Source organism: Patella vulgata, chromosome 6 (assembly GCF_932274485.2).
Source record: "Patella vulgata chromosome 6, xgPatVulg1.2, whole genome shotgun sequence".
NCBI lineage: Eukaryota > Metazoa > Mollusca > Gastropoda > Patellidae > Patella > Patella vulgata.
In genome coordinates this window covers 2,004,943-2,025,922 of record NC_065884.2, presented here as the reverse complement: position 1 = coordinate 2,025,922, position 20,980 = coordinate 2,004,943, and the positions used below count along the sequence as shown (strand labels likewise).

The 20,980-nt window shown below is 36.6% G+C and overlaps 1 protein-coding gene across 3 annotated transcripts in view; it reads left to right on the top strand.

Moving 5' to 3' along the window:
• The window catches only part of LOC126823516 (synaptic vesicle 2-related protein), a 37,247-nt gene that overhangs the window by 8,252 nt on the left and 8,015 nt on the right, over nucleotides 1-20,980 (top strand). For 2 of the 3 annotated variants that reach the window (XM_056102055.1, XM_056102054.1), the window contains 11 exons: nucleotides 1,906-2,004; nucleotides 2,905-2,976; nucleotides 4,106-4,230; nucleotides 4,756-4,819; nucleotides 5,445-5,570; nucleotides 12,378-12,509; nucleotides 12,797-12,873; nucleotides 14,081-14,157; nucleotides 16,808-16,915; nucleotides 18,371-18,482; nucleotides 19,753-19,834. In XM_056102055.1, coding sequence (XP_055958030.1) covers nucleotides 1,906-2,004; nucleotides 2,905-2,976; nucleotides 4,106-4,230; nucleotides 4,756-4,819; nucleotides 5,445-5,570; nucleotides 12,378-12,509; nucleotides 12,797-12,873; nucleotides 14,081-14,157; nucleotides 16,808-16,915; nucleotides 18,371-18,482; nucleotides 19,753-19,834 — 1,074 coding nt within the window. Of the gene's footprint in view, nucleotides 1-1,905; nucleotides 2,005-2,904; nucleotides 2,977-4,105; nucleotides 4,231-4,755; nucleotides 4,820-5,444; nucleotides 5,571-6,366; nucleotides 6,773-12,377; nucleotides 12,510-12,796; nucleotides 12,874-14,080; nucleotides 14,158-16,807; nucleotides 16,916-18,370; nucleotides 18,483-19,752; nucleotides 19,835-20,980 lie in introns of those variants that run through there. The other variant, XM_056102056.1, reaches the window with a different exon arrangement.

The window sequence follows — 20,980 nt, the reverse complement described above, 5'->3', positions numbered from 1 at the left end:
AACAGACCGGCTTCGCTCGGGGGTCATAACTCCGAAACCAGAAGTGGTAGACTAACGCCACCTGGCCTTTGTTACTCCCCGGTCCGGGCTACCCGTTTACCCCAAATTTCAGACTCGGGGCAGATGTAGCCGCCAACCCCGAACAGACGGACTTCGCTCAGGAGTCATAACTCCGAAACCGGAAGTGGTAGACTAACGCCACCTGGCCTATGTTACTCCCCGGTCCAAGCTACCCCTATACCCCAAATTTCAGACTTGGGTCAGACCTAGTGTAGCCGCCAACCCCGAACAGACCGGCTTCGCTCGGGGGTCATAACTCCGGAAGTGGTAGACTAACGCCACCTGGCCTATGTTACTCCCCGGTCCGAGATACCCCTATACCCTAAATTTCAGACTTGGGGCAGACCTAGTGTAGCCGCCAACCCCGAACAGGCAGACAGACAAACGACAGTCACAAATATATATATAGATGTATGTATAATAATATATATAAACATAGTAAATTTCAACAGTTTTTTGGTTTAATATACTTTATAAAGTATTTGTCAGGCTGAAAATCTGAAATGTCCGGCCAAAAATCAGTTCAGCCTGACATGATGTCAGGCTGAACCTTAGCAGTTATTTCAAGGCTTGGTTGGAGGTTGGACAGGCAACCCTACTCCTTGTCATGTACAACCAGGGAATCGAAACCACGCCAGTTGACTCAATGACAGACCTTATGATGCAGCAGGCACACGCTAACCATTGAGCCATCCACCCCCACCCTCCCTAAACAATAAGAACAACAACCATGATGGTTAATTAAGTGAGGTTCTGGCTCACTCACCATGATGGTCCAGAAAGTTCATCAGGATTTTATAGGCTGGGGCAGGATAGACAACATGGCAAAAAAACGTCTAGTTGTTCGTCCCTTGTGAATTTTGGGATGCATGCAAAAAACGTCTAGTTGTTCTGGTGGGACAAAAATCTAACATCCCTTGTGAATGTTGAGGTGCACGTTAAAGAATCGTGACATTTGGAATTAAATGGCAGAAATTAAAACCACTGTTCAGACAAAAATGTCCATATAAATATCATAGTTATAGTGTTTTCAAATGATGTTTGCTGTTTTGGAAATACAGTTATTTACGATTAGTATAAAAAGAAAGTACCTAGTCTGAATCTATTCGGGAGCCCCCCCGGTTGTACGTGACAACGAGCAGGGTCGCATGTTCAACCTCTTTGGTTTTCTCCGGGTCCTCCGGTTTCCTCCCACTGCTAAAGACCCCTACGCGCAAGCGAATTATTGAAATAAAATTAAACCATATGTTAGTCCCGAAATGACCTAGTTTGTGTTGAGTGGATATTAAACCCCATTTCTCTCTCTCTCTCTCTCTCTCTCTCTCTCTCTCTCTCTCTTCGGGAGTCACTAATTCAGTTAGACGCTGGCTCTAGCCCGGAGGTTGTGGGTTCGATCCCGGAGGTTGTGGGTTCGATCCCATCCCGGTGTTGGCAGGGAAAGTTAATCGGTATTATTCAGATTGGTTTCAACGTGTCACTGGTGCAGGACGGAGGGCCTTACAATGACAGCTGTCTAGTCGATCGGATGGTATGAAAAACCGAGGTCCCGTGTACATTGGCGTGCACATGAAAGATCCCTTGTCAGTTGGATTTCAATATAAGAGTAGGCCGTAGAGCAGCTGTCTGGACAAAATTACCATCATAGCACACTGTATGGCCTATACCCTTCTTCATTAGCCCAGTCGGAGCAGAACAGTAGGACGTTAAACTCCATTTCAATTCATTTCATTTCTGAATCTATTTCTGACCTTGACTAGCTGCACTTACTTGGGATAGAAAAACTGTTTTTATGTCCTCTCTACCCTGTATAGTAAATAGCTGTTGATTGTATATTTTATATTGTAGATGGCCGATGCTATGGAGATGATGATATTGTCGATATTATCGCCAGCGTTACATTGTGAATGGCAGTTGAAGGGTATACAGGAAGCGTCAATAACAACGGTAAAAACAAAACTTATTTCTGTAACCTTAAATATTATCAACTGAGAGATTTTAATTACCAAAAGGAACAACTACTATTTAGTAGGTTGATGTATGTACAAAGTTTGATATGTCTTCAATGATTTATGAGATATATTCCGGCAAAACATGTAGGATGCAAGAATAACAAACGTTTCCCCTTGAATCAGTGATGGGATTTAAAAATATGTCTTGTCAGACATTTTCTCCCGAAAATAAAGGGACATAACTCTTACATTATTTAAGCCGGCATTTTCAGACCACAATTAAAAATCATGGTCAACAAGATATTCAAATTCATGTGTAATAAAAAAATAGGTGCACCTGGTTATTTTTCATATTTAATTCCCGTACGGTATTCAAATAAATGTCAGTAATATTCCCTGAATATATGTTCAATAGCTTTATTTAGTTCCACTTCAACTGGGGGGATCACGTGGCTAAGTGGGTAAGATGCTGGCTCACTAGACTGGAGGTCGGGTGTTCGATCCCTGCATCGGCCGAGAAAGTCCATCCAGATTTTCCGGTGTGGTTCTCCCTTGTCAGTGATGCAGGACGAAGGGGCTGACAAGGAAAGCTGTCTAGTCATTCGGATGGGACGAAAAAACGAGGTCCTGTGTACACATTGGCGTGCACTTAAAAGATCCCTCTGCAGTTGGAATTCGATATAAGAGTAGGCCGTAGTGCCGCTGTCCGGGCAAAATTTCCCTCATAGCATACTATATGGTGTATGCCTGTCTTCATTAGCCCAGTATAGGAGCAGAACAGTAGGACGTTAAACTCCATTTCATTTCATTTCATTTCATTTCCACTTCAACTGAAGTGATGTCACCAGCAATACTATATCTGGTTTTATTTCTGTGGTATATTTCTATATATCAGGTTGTATTCTGTGGTATGATGTTGTCATCTAGTTTATGGGGCAGTATTTGTGATAAGTATGGAAGAAAAAAGGTGAGTAATCTATCCCTTTCTTTAATAGCTTAAAAAATAATAATTAGAATTTTTAATGCACATTCAATAATGCTACTATCACTGTAACCCCCAGGTATCGTTTAATCTTGTTTATCTAGCACTAATTTCTTTCACATTCGTTTAATATCCAATCTTTGTTTAAAAATTCGTAAAAACTGTTTAAAATAACCATATATCATTTAATGTGTCCAATTTACAAGTGTTTAATTTCTCAATCATTGTTAAAAAATAAATTACCCAATTGATTAATTAAGTATAATGATTGAATTTTGAACAGTGGTCAGGAAATTAAATACTTGTAAATCAATCAGCTTCAAACTGGACACAAGTACAAATTAGATGATTTTTGGTGATTTTAAACGATTTTTATGAATTTTTAAACAAAGATTTGATATTAAACGAATATGAAAGAAATTAGTGCTAGATACACAAGATTAAATGATACCTGGGTTACAGTGTATATATTTAAAACTACTAATGACAAGATAGTCTATGATTTAAAATGTAGATTAACAAATCAGAACGGTTCTACCATTATTTAGACTATCCATGTGACCTTCGATTTACTCAGAGTGCCTAGATGGCGGAATCGTCTAAGATGTGCGGTTTAGACTATAAGGTCAGTCATTCAGTTCACTGGCGTGGTTTCAATTCCCCTCTTGTACTTGACAAGGAGTAGGGTCGCCTGTCCAATCTCGTGGGTTTTCTCAGGGTCCTCCAGTTGGCTACCAAGACAAAACTCCTAAAATAATATTGAACTATATGTTAGTCCCAAAATGACCTGGTTTGTGTCAAGTAAACGTGAAATCTCATTCTCACTCTGTCTCTCTTGATTCACTTCATCAAATATCCACAAATCTGATCTATATTTGTGTCTATTTCATGACGACAGTATTTGGTCGGGTGGGCAAATAGGTACAAGATTTCATTGACTAAACCTCCAACCCCATCTTAACGCCTTGGACCAGTAAGAATTGAATCCTACTGTGACATCATTTCAGGATACTATTATTCAAAATAGCACCTGTATAGACAGCCATATTAAATTAGATTTTTGCTCTCGTTTTTTAATTACAATCTTTTTTAATGACATTTCTCTTTATTTCAGGAATTAATTCTGTGTTCCGTTTTTACGTGTTATTTTGGAATTCTCAGCGCTTTCTCTCCCAACTTTTATTGGATGTTGATACTCAGGGGTTTAGTTGGTTTTGGTATCGGTGGTGCACCACAATCGTAAGTTCATATTGTACAGATTGATGTTATAAACTATCAAGGCACTGTAAATATATACGCTTCAGATTCAAAAACTTTTGAAGAATATCCTTGCGAGTTTGGAATCTGATTCTGGGAGTCAGTTGTTCGGATTGGCTAAAAAAAAAAACGAAAAAAAAAACCAGGTCCCAGAACAAATACTTGGAACCCTTATTAGGTCCCTTCAAATTTCAAACATTGTCGTAGAAAAAAATTATTACAGAATATTAGTTCACTACTTTAGACTAGAACATACCAGATATGATATATACATTAGTACCTTAGACTAGAACATACCAGGTTCGCTGTAGTACTTCAGACTAGAATGTACCAGGTACTTTAGACTAGAAAATACATGTACTAGTTTTGCTCTTCTACTTTAGACTAGAACATACCAGGCTCACTTTAGACTAGAACATACCAGCCTCGGTGTACAACAGATTCCACACCCAATTTATATTTGTACCTAATCTAAGATATTTTTTACTGTTTTTTTTTTGCTTTCAGTGTAACGTTATATTCTGAATTTTTACCTTCAAAATCCCGAGCTCGATGTGTAGTTTTAGTAGAGGTATCATCACTTTCTTTCTTTATTTTACGTATTGTGAGCCACGGTAGATCAGTAAGTAAGATGCTGGCTAGATATTACACGGCCTGACAACTAGTGTCTAGTTATTCGGTAGGGATGAAAAACCGAGGTCCCATGTACACATTGGCGTTCACACTAAAGAACCATTGACAGATGAAATTCGAAAAAAGAGAGCTGTAGCGCCGCTGTCCCGGAACAACAAGTAGGCTGTAGCGTTGCTGACCCGAAAAAATTTCCACTTACCTTAGAGAGCATTAGAAAGATCCCTACACAAAAGCAATCTATATAGAAGTTTTAGCCCTGAAATTCAACCCCCACACTGTATAAAAACTCTCAGTTTAGTTTGAAAATCGAATATTTAAATAGAATAATTAGAAAGAAGTAGGCTATATCTATTTGACTTGAATTTATCTTGATTCAACCAGATTCAACCAACTGTAATTAACAACAGGTAGATCATATAAACATACTGTATATGTTTGAGGATACAGTAAATGACCCATTTATTATTATATACATTTTTCTTGTCATGATATGTGTTTTATGTTTCAGTCAGATCTTCTGGGCACTAGGAGCCTGTTTTATTAGATATATTTTTATGTTTCAGATATTCTGGGCATTAGGAGCGTGTTTTGAGGTTTTATTAGCATTAGTTGTGATGCCACGATATGGTTGGAGTACTTTATTAGGTCTCTCCGCACTACCTCTGTTGTTCTTCTCGATGAGTTGTGCTGTAAGTGTATATATATATCTATTATATATTCTACTCTATAAGTTGGGGGGTTGGATGGCCGAATGGTTAGCACGCGCGCACTGTATCATAAAGCCTGTCATTGAGTCAACTGGCGTGGTTTCAAATCCCCGGTTGTATGTGACAAGGAGTAGGGTCGCCTGTCCAACCTCGTGGGTTTTCTCCGAGTCTTCCACTTTTCCTCCCACTGCTAAAGACCCCTACGCCCAAGTGAATTATTGAAATAAAATTAAACCACGTGTTAGTCCCAAAATGACCTAGTTTGTGTCGAGCGGACGTTTAACCCCATTTCTCTCTCTATATATATATATATCTATTATTCTCCTCAATAAGTTGTGCTTTAAGTATATATACATATCTATTATTGTATGTATGTATACAATTGTATAGGGGTCGGGGTCGGGGGTGACCGAATGGTGTGCGCGTTGCATCATAAGGTCTGTCATTGAGTCAAGTGCCGTGGTTTCGATTTCCCCCATAGCAGAATGTATGACGTATGCCTGTCTTCATTAGCCTAGTAGGACGTTCAGGGTTCGTACGCTTCCTGGAAAACCTGGAAAGTCATGGAATTCCACCTATGAAAATTCCAGGCCTGGAAAACCTGGAATATAAGTATTTTATCATGGAAAGTCATGAAATTTTCACCTCCGTCCAGTAATCACCCTTTCTACGAAATTTGATCCATTTATTCAATTTGTAAAACTTATACGAAAGAAAAGCACGGTAGAGAAAAATAGATCCAAGAGTAGACAAACTTTCGTAGTCTTTTTTTTTCCAGACGCAACAGTCATTGGCTTGACAATCAATTTTTTGGCTTGATAATCTGGACTACGTCCTGTAGCAGTCTCACAGACTTGGCTGAATTATCTCCCTTTCAGTTACTCGTCTGCTAGTCAGTTCAACTAGTTGTGTTTTTGCTTTCGAATAGCGTGACGAATTCTGTTTGATATACCCAACTAACTACTACAATATTAAAATGCCCGGTAAATGTACATTTCAAGACTGTTGGATGACAAAAACCGATTTCTGTTCATGGTTAATGCGTGACAAAACTAATTCACGAAAAGCCTGATGTTGCGCATGTCAGGACAGAAGTCCTTTGATATATCTAATATGGGGGAAGCAGCTGTAAAGAGCCACATGAAGGGCGAAAAACATTTAGTTAATTACAGAAAATTAAAAGAGTGTGGTCAGAATCCTATTGGTCAGTTTTTTGTCTCAGCTTCGGGTCAAACAGGGGGTAGTACAACTTCGGGTCAAACAGGGGGTAGTACAACTTCGGGTCAAACAGGGGGTAGTACAACTGAACTTTCAACAGAAAGTTCTAGTTCACATTGTGATAGTTTTGGCACTAAAACCGAAAGTAGGAAATCCCAATCATTGACTTCTTCATTTCAAAGGAAGATACAATAAAATCCGAGATATTGTGGACTCTGCACAATATAGAAAACCACCACTGATATAAATCAAACGAAGGTATTGATCAATTATTTAAGAAAATGTTCCCTGATAGCGACATTGCACAGAAATTCACCTGTGGAGAAAAGAAGATGGCCTATTATTGCAACTTTGGTTTAGCACCCCATTTTTCAGATTTGCTAAAAAACAGTGTGAAGAATAAAGATTCTTTTGTACTCCTTTTTGATGAAAGTTTGAATATCAAAACAAAAAATAAACAGCTAGATATACATGTGAGGTACTGGGATAGGGATAATGTGATAACTCAATACTATAACTCCAAGTTTATTGGCCATGCTGCATCACATGAACTTTTAGAACATTTTACCGATTCTGTTCAAGATTTGAACCTGTCTAAACTTGTACAAGTGTCTATGGATGGACCTAATGTTAATTTAAAATTTTGGGATCTCTTTTCTGATTATATACAAACTAATTATTCTAGTAAAGTCTTGAATATAGGAACCTGTGGGCTCCATATTATTCACGGTGCATTCAAGGACTTTTCTTCAACTTCTGAGTGGAATCTTGACAGTTTGTTTAGAAGTTGTTACATATTGTTCAAGGACACACCTGCTCGCAGGGAGGACTATGAAAAATTAATAGGAACTGATAATCATGTTTATGCTTTAAAGTTTTGTAAACACAGATGGTTAGAAAATCTACCAGTAGCTTTAAGAGCCCTTGAGATCATTCCATTACTTAGAAAATACATTGATCAAGTTAACAAGAAAAAAATAACCAACCACAAAACAGAGTCATATAAAACGATTGTGGAAATGTTAAAAGACCCTCTTTTAGAAGTTAAAATAAACTTTTATTTCTACTGCACAAGACCTTGTATCAGACTGACAAACCCATGATTCCATTTCTAGCTGAGGACTTGTATCTGCTGTTGAAGGGGCTAATGGGAAGGGTGATTAAATCAGATGTACTAAGTAAAAGTGGGGGTACTGCTTACTCATTACTGAAGATTGACATAAATGACAGAAATAATCAGTGTGAAATAAAGAAAGTTGACATTGGATTTGTGGGAAATAAACTATTGAAATCACTTGTGTCCGACAAAAAAGTAAACGAACAACAAGTTCTAGACATAAGAGCTCAGGCAAGGGCTTCAGTTATCAAAATGATTTCTAAAATCCAAGAAAAATGTCCCCTGAAATATACACTTGTGAGGTGCATGAAATGTTTAGATCCTAGGCAAATGTGTAATGACAAAGATTTTTGTGTAGAGAAATTGGAAAGAATACTTGGCATTCTTGTTGATCATAAAAAGATCAATGAGTTAGAATGTGACACAATAAAACATGAATTTTCTACATTTTTGACCCAAGATTTACCAGGATATTCTTCTTTGTTTAAAGATTTCAATTATAAAGAAGAACGAGTTGATAATCTTTTCTATAACTGCTTCTCATCAAAACAACAATATAGTAACATTTCGTCTGTCATTCAGTTACTTTTAATCTTGTCACATGGACAAGCATCTGTTGAGCGTGGATTTTCTGTAAATAAAGAGGTCTATAAAGATAATATGGACGAAAAATCTTTTATTGCGCAAAGACAAGTCATAGATCATATTCAGTCTGTTGGGGGAGCTTTAAATGTTGACATAAATAAAAAACTAGTCATGTCAGACAGTTCTGCAAGACAAAACTGAAATCAGACATTTAATTGCAAAATCCAATAGCCACAGAGAATCGGCAAAAGTCCAAAAATCTGAACTGGACAAATTGGATGAAGAAATTATTAAAATATAAGTCAAACTAATTTAGTTAATGTATCGGACATTGTTTTGTTCTCTGTTCTATTTTGGATTAATTTGTTTACAGTGAATAAATGAACTTTGTTTAAAGTACTTGATGCTTTAAGATAACATTTACTACTCAGATTGTAGCCTGACTTTTATTTGGTAATTTAAGTGAATACTGTTACTAATAAAAGTTTCATAATTTGCAAGAAGTTGATTTCTTTGCATGACGATGTAGATTAGCTTATTTGTGCAGATTTAATTCAGTAAACATGCGTAGACAAACTTCAGTGCAATGCTCTAATTTTGGTCCTGGAAAATGCTCTTTTTGGTCCTGGAAAGTCATGGAAAAGTCATGGAATTTCATTCACATTTTAGTGTACGAACCCTGGACGTTAAATCCCATTTCATTTCATATAATGTGTGATATATATTTAACACTTTATATAGGTACCATATTTTTAGGGGGTATAAGTTGGGCCTGTGTCTAGTACTCCACATAGACATATATGTGAATAAAGATAAAAAATTACATCCTGAAACAATAATTCTCAGTTTCCAACTGTCGAGTGACATCTTCTGCTAAATAATAACTCTTGTATGGTAAAGTCAAACTTTTGTATTCAAATACATAAACTTGTTGACATTTCTATATATAATTACCGATAGCTTGTATATATAACTCCTATTCAAAAACAGAACCCCATTCAAAATATAGCCATAAACCCTAGAAATACATCAAAATAGATTCTTTCTTCCGAAATATTCATGTGGAAATTTTCCCATTGCCATCTCTAGTAATTTCTTAATTCTTGTGTCGCGTCTTGAGAGAGTTCTACTTTAGTTATCAGTTTAATTAACCAATAATATATTTGATTCTATTTTTAGTAACATTCATTGTAATATTATTACCATGTACGATTGTGTATTGTCTAGTATTTATTGTATATATTGAAATAAAAACTGGTTGAAATAAACCAAGAAAAAAACTTTGAATATTACTAAAGTTAGTCTTAAATTTATTAACTGATTATTTTACATGAATTAATATTATTGGTCATCTTTTTAACCTACATTAGCGGGAGAGAAAGAGAGAAATGGGGTTAAACGTCCACGCGACACAAACTAGGTCATTTAGGGACTAACATATGGTTTTTGATTTTATTTCAATAATTTGCTTGCGCGTAGGGGTCTTTAGCAGTGGGAGGAAACCAGAGGACCCGGAGAAAACCCACAAGGTTGGACAGGCGACCCTACTCCTTGTCATGTACAACCGGTGATTCGAAACCACGCCAGTTGACTCAATGACAGGCCTTATGATACAGCACGCGCGTGCTAACCATTCGGCCATCCAACCCCCCGACATACATTAGCACAGAATTAAAGTAGACTAAACCTCATGTCACTCTGATTAAAATACAGACATATTTTTCGTTTCGTTTTTTTATACTTTCAATGGCCTACACTACATGAAGATCTGACAAGTTATAGCGATAGGTCACGTCAGACATTTGATTAACCAATCAGCATTGATGTAACTAGTGGATTACCCACAGTTCCTTGCAAAACACGCCTAAAGCTCGCCGTGACAGACTGTTTCATTGGCTTATCCCTCACACTATTCAGAACACGAGTTAAATAACAACTCTTCCAGATCCAAGTGTAGTAAAGAAAAGTAAAACGAAATTTTGAACTATAAAAACGAAACGAAATAGGATCTGTGTTTTTACTAGACTAAACCTCATGTATACATCTCAATAATAGATTGCTATCGTAGAGTTGAAAAACATTTGTCTTATATGCCGCTTCCATTTATTTATGGATGGAGGTTGGAAAAACAGTAAAATATGATGATTCAACTTATAGTTATACCCCATAAATACACTATATTATATTAATTACTAAATAATATAGAATTAACAGGTGTATATATCATATAGCTACCTGTATCAATCAATATTTATTGTTATAGTTTAAATAAAATCTAACTGATATGATCTACCTGTTGTTAGTTACAGTTGGTTGAATCTGGTTGAATCAGGATAAATTGAAATTAAATAGATAAAGCCTACTTCTTTGTCATTATTCTATTTAAATATTCGATTTTCAAACTAAAATGAGAGTTTTTAGCGACATAAATTGTAGATATTGATGTCAACTGCAGATGTTTATTTATGGTAAATTTATAATCGTTATATGAATTGTCCAAGAATTACCAATTACAGACAGTAGAATTATTAGGTGAATAAATAATTTGATCGAATGAAGAATGAATGAATTATTAGGTGAATGAATAATTTGATTGAGTGAAGAATAAATGAATTATGTGTGTAATAAGAATTGTTAGCATGTAAATTGCAGCCATTTTTGATAGAGAGAGAGTATAAATTATACTTAATTCATTTAAATTCAATTTAATTTAATTTCATTAAAGGGAGAGAGAAAAATGGGGTTTAATGTCCACTCAACACAGACTAGGTCATTTCGGGACATGGTTCAATTTTATTTCAATAATTCTCTTGCGAGTAGGGGTATTTAGCAGTGTTAGGAAACCGGAGGACCCAGAGTAAACCCATGAGGTTGGACAGGCGACCCTACCCCTTGTCATGTACAACCAGGGAATCGAAACCATGCCAGCTGACTCAATGATAAAGTGCTAACCATTCAGCCATCCACCCCCCCCCCCCATTTTGATTGTGATAATCTACCCTAGAATTTGAGTGAAAGGAAGAATGAATCGTTATTTCCATGTCTGTGACAAGCCTTCATTGCTTTATCTCATACCTCTTGGAGTATAAGAGAGATTATATAGGCTCTGTCTGTTTCCCAATCCTAATATTAAATAAAATATTGTTTATAAAAAAAAATAAGATACCTGTCTTATACACCTGTGTATTTATGTATTTTTAAAGATACATTATGGAAAATTAGATAAAGAGCTGGCAGTTCTTGCTATAATAGTTTAACAACTAGATAATGTAAAGGGAATTTGCTGAAAATTTCATTCAAATTGGTAGAGAGAGAGAGAAATGGAGTTTAACGTCCACTCGACACAAACTAGGTCATTTCGGGACTAACATGGTTTAATTTTATTTACATAATTTGCTTGCGCGTAGGGGTCTTTAGCAGTGGGAGGAAACCGGAGGACCCGGAGAAAACCCACGAGGTTGGACAGGCGACCCTACTCCTTGTCATGTACAACCGGGGATTCGAAACCACGCCAGTCGACTCAATGACAGACTTTATGATCAGTCAAATTGATCCACCCTGAACCTAGTATTTAGAGATTGTATTTTGGGCCTAGCCTCGATCATCATTACTAAAGTCAGTTCGATAATAAAAACCCATAGTCTCGATTATCCATTTTTTGATTTAATCAGAAGCAGCAGACCTGGTTATAATCCAGTAAATAGTGATGCCATCGAGAGTTGGTCTGGATAAGCTAATTAATGTTTGATTAATAATTTAAATAACATTTCACGCCTAAAGAAAGACGTGCAATAGGCAGATTTAGCTCTTGCATAATGTATGTTCAAATGAGGTTGTGTGTATTTATGTATATTTTATGTATATTCTAGTGGTTACCAGAAAGTGCACGGTACGATGTAACAAGAGGAGATTATGATAAAGCTGTCGCTACCTTAGAACGAGTAGCAAGAGAGAATGGAAAGCCAATGCCTGCTGGGAAACTGGTTGAACCAGTCACAGAGGTTTGTTATTAACACTTACTAGTTTTTCACTAATCACCTGGAGTGAAATATTTCAGTGAAATGTCATATTTCACTAATCACCTGGATCTGTCTTTTAATCCGATTATTTTATCTCTAGTAACTTTGTGTTAATTCTATTTATTTTATCTCTAGTAACTTTGTGTTAATTCTATTTATTTTATCTCCAGTAACTTTGTGTTAATTCTATTTTATCTCTAGTAACTTCGTGTTAATTCTATTTATTTTATCTCTAGTAACTTTGTGTTAATTCTATTTATTTCTTCCAGAATATAAAAAGAGGACAGTATAAAGATTTATTTATACCAGAAATACGAGTAACAACAGTCTTATTATGGATTATATGGTAAATATAATATGGTTGTATCATTGAAAGGGTTTTGTGGGGGTTGGATGGCCGAATGGTTAGCATGTGCACGTTATATCATAAGTTCTGTCATTGAGTCAGCTGGCGCAGTTTTAATTCCTCTGGTGTATGTTACAAGGAGTAGGGTCGCTTGTCCAACCACGTGGGTTTTCTCCGGTTTCCTCCCACTGCTAAAGACCCCTAGCAAGCGAATAAATGAAATAAAACTGAACCATATGTTAGTCCCAAAATAACCTAGTTTGTGTAAAGTGGATGTTAAACCCCATTTCTCTCCCTCTCTCCCCATTCGCAGGGGATAGAAAACCAAGATGTTATTTATCGGCATGTAACAAAACCCTTGCCAGCTGGAATTGGATGAATGGTCTAGATGCGTAAAAGTACCCTTGGCATTTGGAAATTCGATATAGTAGTAGGCTCTATCACCGCTATATCCTGGCAATATTTCCCTCATAGCACACTGTGTGTAATGTATGCCTGCCGTCTTCATTAGCCCAGATCGAGCAGAACAGTAGGCCGTTAAGCCCCATTTCATTTCATTTCCACGGTAATTGCATGGCGTATGACCGTCTCCATTAACCCAGTCATTGCAGAACAGTCGGACGTTAAAGGGCCAATCCGGATAATATTTTAGAGAATAAAACTGCTTAATTTTGGGTTAAAATCCCATAAAAGCCTCTACCTTAGGGCCGAGCAACTAACTCAATATATGTGATACGTTTTCAAACAACTTAAACCCGTCAATCTTCATCTGGAAATGGAAACCAGCGTCCCAAGCAGTATTATGCAGTGTCTGGATAAAACCAAGACTTTTATTTTATAAAAATAATGTGTCTGTGAAATTTACCTTTCGTTATCAAGTATAGCACATGGGTCATTCACTGTATAAACCTCAAAAGGATTGGGAATCGATTATCAGGTCGCCCTTCGAAAAATTGACCCGAAATCTTAAAAGGGTTACATGTCCGGATAAGCAGTTTTGAAGTTCACGTCCAAACGACTCAATATTTTGAGCTGAAATTTTGAGAAGGGGTATATACAATATTCCTCTATATTTTGGCGTTTAAATTTCATACGTACTCAGACTTTTATTTTGTAGACTCTGTTCAAATTGGGATAGTCCCTTTAAACAATATATCATTCCAGGTTCATATGATCACAACTTTAATTCAAACATTTTAATTTCCAGGTTAGTTTGTGCGTTTTCTTATTATGGCATAGTTCTACTTACAACAGCATTGTTTGAAAATCCAGATGGTTGCCATGGTAATTATCAATTAATATAATTTATATTCTTGGTAGAAGCTGTATATATATTTTTATATCGATCCCAGTTGACATACAAACAATCAAATTCTATTTTATTTGTGGGTTGTGTGATGAAGTTGTCTTGTTTTAGTCGTTAAACCACTTGGAACCCCTCGAGTGATATAAAAAGCTATGGCATCCCTTCAAGAAGAAGTTTACTGCCCTGTAACCGGAAGATTTACTCACATATCTCCGGTGGTTTGAGACAGTCTAATGAACAGTAGTTTCTGACAAGTTTCAGGCTGTCCAGGGATTTACTCTGGGCCATTTTAAATCTCAATTCATAACACTCTTTTTTTCAAAACCCTGATCTGTAAATAATCAGTGAATATAAAAACCAACAGCGCCTTAGAAACTGTTTTCTTCATTATTAACGCGCTTTATAAATGACGATATTATTATTATACTGTTAGGGGGGTTGGATGGCCGAATAGTTAGCACGCGCGCGCTGTATCATACGGTCTGTCATTGAGTCAACTGGCGGGGTTTCGATTCCCCGGTTGTACGTGACAAGGAATAGGATCGCCTGTCCAATTTCACGGGTATTCTCCGGGTCCTCCAGTTTCCTCCCACAGCTAAAGACCCCTACGCGCAAGCAAATTATTGAAATACAATTGAACCATGTGTTAGTCCCGAAATGACCTAGTTTGTGTTGAGTGGACATTAAACCCCATTTCTCGCTCTCCTCTCTTTATTATACTGATATGAAATATATGATTGTTCTTTCCTTCGAGGAACTGGCTAGAGTAATTAATATTTACATGCACCTAGTTCTAAAGGATTGAATATACTATCGGTATATACCTTGTGTTTTATGTTGTGGAATAATGTTTTACAAGTTCAGCTAGAGAAGAAGCTCAATTCAATTTATTTTTAAAATCCTTGAGTGGCGTTTAGTGATTGACCACAATAAAAACCAACCCATTTATATCTAAAACAATCACTGGATAGACCTACAATCACTGGATAGACCTACAATCACTGGATAGACCTACAATCAAACAAATATATTTGATTATAATGATAAGACAATACTTCTTTAAATGCTGTTGTGTATGTAGGGCTGTACGATATTGCAAAAAGGGACGATATCGATATTGGCATTTTTTTTCAACGATATAGTTAAATATCGCGTTGTTTAATAATAATGTCACTTTGCTATTAAATAAATTAAATATATATGCATTAAAGCTGACTACAGTGTGAGTAAGAATTGTGGGTAAGAATTGCTTTATTCATACACTTTAAACATTGCTTTTTTTATAATATAGATTTATTAAAATGAACAAGACAACATCCTTTTTGGATAAAAATGTTTTAATGCCTTTAAACACAATAACGTACAGGGGACATTACTTATGCCTGTACATATAATTAAATTAAATACAACCGCTGATATTTAAAAAGCATCTGCTTGTGACCTTGTGTAAGAAAATTCTCAAATATCACGTGCAGCGGAAGTAAGTAGATGCGGTCTTCAAGTCTTGTAATTGTAAATTCAAACAGTTTAACAAATACTAAATGATCCGGACTATCTTCCATTCAAGCATTCGATTGGCTGCGGTATTCCTGGCCTAACACTGACAGTAATCTATTTATAGATCGTTTTGTTTTTGCTTTCAGAAATTAAATTTGGTAGAGTGTTCTAAAAATATTTTTATTTTAAAAATATGACAACCTATTTATAGCCTGGTAATTAGCCGCGATCGTGGGAAATTTCAGGCGTTTAGTAGGCCTAAGCTTTACATGTAGTAACAACTAACAATTTATTGTCGACTAAAAACAAAGTAAAAGTAACGCATACACGATACAGTGAAAAACGGCAGCGGACACAGCGCAAGTGTTTTCAACATTTAACGATTCTCAAAACATTAGTTTTATTATAGTTTATTGCCGTTGGCTAATTTCCACTGCTGTATAGTGTATTTATTATCTGTTTTTAAGATAATTTTTTTCGATATTTGAAGTTTTTGGCGATATTCGATAAACCACTATATCAACGCTTTTTTGGCCACATTATATCGTAGTTGGGTCTGAAAATACCATATCGCGATAAATGACTATATCGAGAATATCGTACAGCCCTATCTGCATGTGTATATAAACTAGTGTTTTTTTCCGTATAAATTCTCATCCCTTCATACCCTGTGTTTCATGTTGTATAAATTCTCATCCCTCCATACCCTGTGTTTTATGGTATTGTATAAATTCTCATCCCTCCATACCCTGTGTTTTATGGTATTGTATAAATTCTCATCCCTTCATACCCTGTGTTTTATGGTATTGTATAAATTCACATCCCTTCATACCCTGTGTTTTATGGTATTGTATAAATTCTCATCCCTTCATACCATGTGTTTTATGGTATTGTATAAATTCTCATCCCTTCATACCCTGTGTTTTATGGTATTGTATAAATTCTCATCCCTCCATACCCTGTGTTTTATGGTATTGTATAAATTCTCATCCCTCCATACCCTGTGTTTCATGTTATTGTATAAATTCTCATCCCTCCGTACCCTGTGTTTTATGGTATTGTATAAATTCTCATCCCTCCGTACCCTGTGTTTTATGTTGTTGTATAATTTGAAATGATGTTTTGTTACAGGTACCGACGTAAAGAGAAATCCTGAACCTAAATGTTTTCTAGAATGTAAAACTTTAACTACTGATGATTATAGAGATTTAACATGGACAACATTTGCTGAATTTCCAGGTTCGTATGTCAATTTTATAGATAGATTGCTTGTATGTTAATTAGGTGATATGTTTACAGCCCCCCCCCCCTTCCAAATTTCCAGGTTCGTATCTCAATTTTATAGATAGAGTGCTTGTATGTTAATTAGGTGATATGTTTACAGCCCCCCCCCCTCCAAATTTCCAGGTTCGTATCTCAATTTTATAGAGTTCTTGTATGTTAATTAGGTGATATGTTTACAGCCCCCCCCCCCTCTTCAAATTTCCAGGTTTGTATCTAATTTCTGTAGATAGATTTGGGTTCTTGTACAATAAACAAACAAACATTATACAAGAGCTACATAAATCTGCCTATTGCAGGTCTTTCTTTAGGCCTGAAATGTTATCTAAATTATTAATTAGACATTAATTAACTTATCCACACCCTAATCAACTCTTGATGCAATTGGATTGGTCCGATTTTAAGCAGATTAGAATGGTTTGGCCATTTAATGATTTAATTTAATAATATTGAATCAAGGCTAAGCTTCGAATAACGTTGGTTATAATCAGTGCACACATCTTGTCAAACCTTCAAAGGGTAATATCTTCGCTCAGAATATCAGAATAAAGTAATTTGAATGAAAGTTTCAATATATTCATTTTGCATTATCTATCTTGGAACTGTTACAGCATGAACGGCTAGCTCTTTTTTGAAATCTTACATAATGTATCTTTAATAAATAAAATAAAGTGATGAATATCCAAAATGTTAGACAGGTTTATTGGCCTAATCTCTGCCCTTTCCAAAGAACAGTAGACAGAAGTGCTGCTCTCCTGGCAAAACTCTCCCTCACATACATTACACATGTGACCATGCGAAAGAATCATATGTTAGTCTCAAAATAGCAAACGTTGGCCAGACCTCAAACCCATTCCAGTCTCATGTTGGCCCATCTTCAATAGAAGGCTTGATCTCGCCTTAACTACGTACATCTTATCAAGCCCTTCACGCAATACCCTGCATATTTTAGCACTAATTTCGATTGGGTATAAGCCCAGCTTGTGATCCTATCAGATTCCCTCGTTAAAAATATGGTTACAATTATCAAGTCTCGCGCTTCTAGCTAAAATGTCTACATGTGACAATTGAGTTGCAAAGTTCCAGGTTCGATCAATGTCAAGGTTGCTGGAAATCATGGTTGATCAACAAAGGCTGTAAACTTGTCTATTTCTTTTTCTATGGAGGCCCCCATATTTGTTTACAGTGTGTTATGTGCCACGACCTCTAATTGGACAATGCTAATTAGTCACGTGTAAACACAACGAGCGCAAAAATTCGGGAATTGTTGAGTATTGAAGCAACGACTAGATGTTGTAAAACTTGCGGTCGTTGCTTCAGGAACATGATGTTGGCCAGACTTTAAACCCATTCCAGTTTCATGTTGACCAGACTTTAAACCCATTCATATTATTTTGTTGTTTTATTTTTCAGGTCTTTTTGTAACAGTTTTTATTATAGATATATTAGGGAGAAAAAAGACGATGGCTTTCCAATTCTTTGTTTTTACTGTGTTCGTTCTACTTGTTAATATCTGCACTAAAAGGTAAACAGAATAAAAAAAATAACCATATTACATAAGAGAGCCACGGTGGCTATGTGAGTAAGACTCTGGCTCGTTGGTCTGGAGATCGCGGGTTCGATCCCAGTATTGGCCGAGAAAGTTCATCCAGCCAGCGTGGTTTCCTGGTGTCAGTGATACAGGACAGAGGGCCTGACAAGGACAGCTGTCTAGTCATTCAGATGGGACAAAAAAACGAGGTCCTGTGTACACATTGGCGTGCATGTAAAAGATCCTTTGGCAGTTGGAATTACATATCAAAGTAGGCTGTAGCGTCGCTGTTCAGGTGAAATTTCCCTCATAGCACACTGTATGACGTGTGCTGGTATTTTTTAGCCCAGTTGGAGCAGAACAGCAGAACGTTAACCCCTTATCATTTCATTTATCATTTCATAGTTCATAGTTATAAATAAAGTTTAACATTCACATGACAAAAACTAGATGTTTTCGGGACTAACATGGAACAATAACTTTTATTTCAATCATTCGTTTGAGAGTCAGTGGTCTTTAGAAGTGAGAGGAGAGAGAGAAATGGGGTTTAACGTCCACTCGACACAAACTAGGTCATTTCAGGACTAACATATGGTTTAATTTTATTTACATAATTCGCTTGCGCATATGGGTCTTTAGCAGTGGGAAGAAACCGGAGGCCCCGGAGAAAACCCACGAGGTTGGACAGGCGACCCTACTCCTTGCCACGTACAACCGGGGATTCGAAACCACGCCAGTCGACTCAATGACAGACTTTATGATACAGCGCGCGCACGCTAATTCAGCCATCCAACCCCCCAGCATTTGGAGGAAAATGGAGGACGATTTAATGATTTCTAGAGATATGGTTCTTGTAACATCAGTGATTTCTGATAATAATCATTTCGTGATATCTTGTGAATGCCTTATCATCAAAAAGTTTCATCTGATCTGCTTGAGAGTGAGATAAAGAGAAATGGGGTTTAACGTCTACTCAACAAAAACTAGGTCATTTCGGGACTAACACACGACCCAATTGTATTTTAATAATTCGCTTGCACGTAGGGGTCATTAACAGTGGGGGGAAACCGGAGGACCCAGAGAAAACCCACGCGGTTGGACCAGTGACCCTACTCCTTGTTACGTACAACCGGGGAATCGAAACCACACTGGTTGACTCAATAACAGACCTTATGTTACAGCTTGCAAGTGCTAACCATTCAGGCATCCATCCCACCTTAATCTGTGTAAAACCTTGATTAATTGAATATTTATATATTAACAGAGTATGGTTAACGCTGTTCCTGTTTGTAGCTAGAGCGTTTATTTCTGGTGCTTTTCAAGCGGCATACGTCTATACACCTGAGGTAAAGTAGAATAATCAGATTATTATTTCTCTCACAAGATATCATGGGGATAGGCATGTTCCTGAAGTAACGAAGGCGAGTTTGACAGCATCTAACCATTGCTAGAGTAGTCAGAAATTCCTGAACGTATAGCTACGTTATCTCCCTTTAAAGGCTCAATACCACTCTTGTTGTAACTGAATAATATGTCCCAATCTTTATTCTGGTCAACAAATATTTCAATTAATTGATGATCAAATTTCATCTTAACACACCGTATTTAAAAATTTTGAAAAATTCAACATTAAGGTTTGAAACGTCTAACGTAAACCTTTTCAAATGAAACTTTGATTTAAAAATATTTTCGAACCCTCTGGACAAGTAAAATAGGATGTAATGGATAATTTACACAACAGGTAGGACACATAAACATCTAGTACTTAGATAGAGATATTATTTATTTTCTGGAGCTTTAAAGCCAGCAAGAGTGTTATTGTCCCTTTAATGCAGACATGTGAACAGAAGCTTTCAATCAGAGGTTGTGACACAAACACACTCAAATCAAACATAGTGACCTCCAGGAAACCTTGACATTGAACGAACCTTGAACTTTGCAACTCGATTATCACAGGTAGACATATTAGCTGGAATGTGCGAAACTTGGTATTCGTGATGATCAAGGAATCTGATAGACTCTCAAGCTGGGCTTGTACCCAATCGAAATTATTGCCGAAATATGCAGAGTATTACATGAAGGGTTTGATAAGATGTACAAAGATAAATCGAAATCAAGCCTTCTTTTGAAGATGGGGGCTAGGGATATATCCCTTCATGAAAGTAGCAAGACTAGACAAAGCCTTGACGATGTTAATTAAGTTGATTGACAAGTCGTAAAGGAGGGTTCTGAATTTACCTCATGCTATGATTGAAATCGGTATGATCCTATCAGATCTTATTATATATTGTTTTTAGTCGTAGCAATCGTGTTGATCGTATCGAAACATATCCGAATGTATCTGCACTTACCAGATCGTGGACTCAAAAGGAACAGTTCTATCGTAACGGATCGTCCTACAGTGGTAACCTAGCATTAGATTGCTGGTAAAGATGTTGTTATGTTTAATTACACTGTCTTGTTTGTTTTAACATAATTAGCAGTAAATCGTC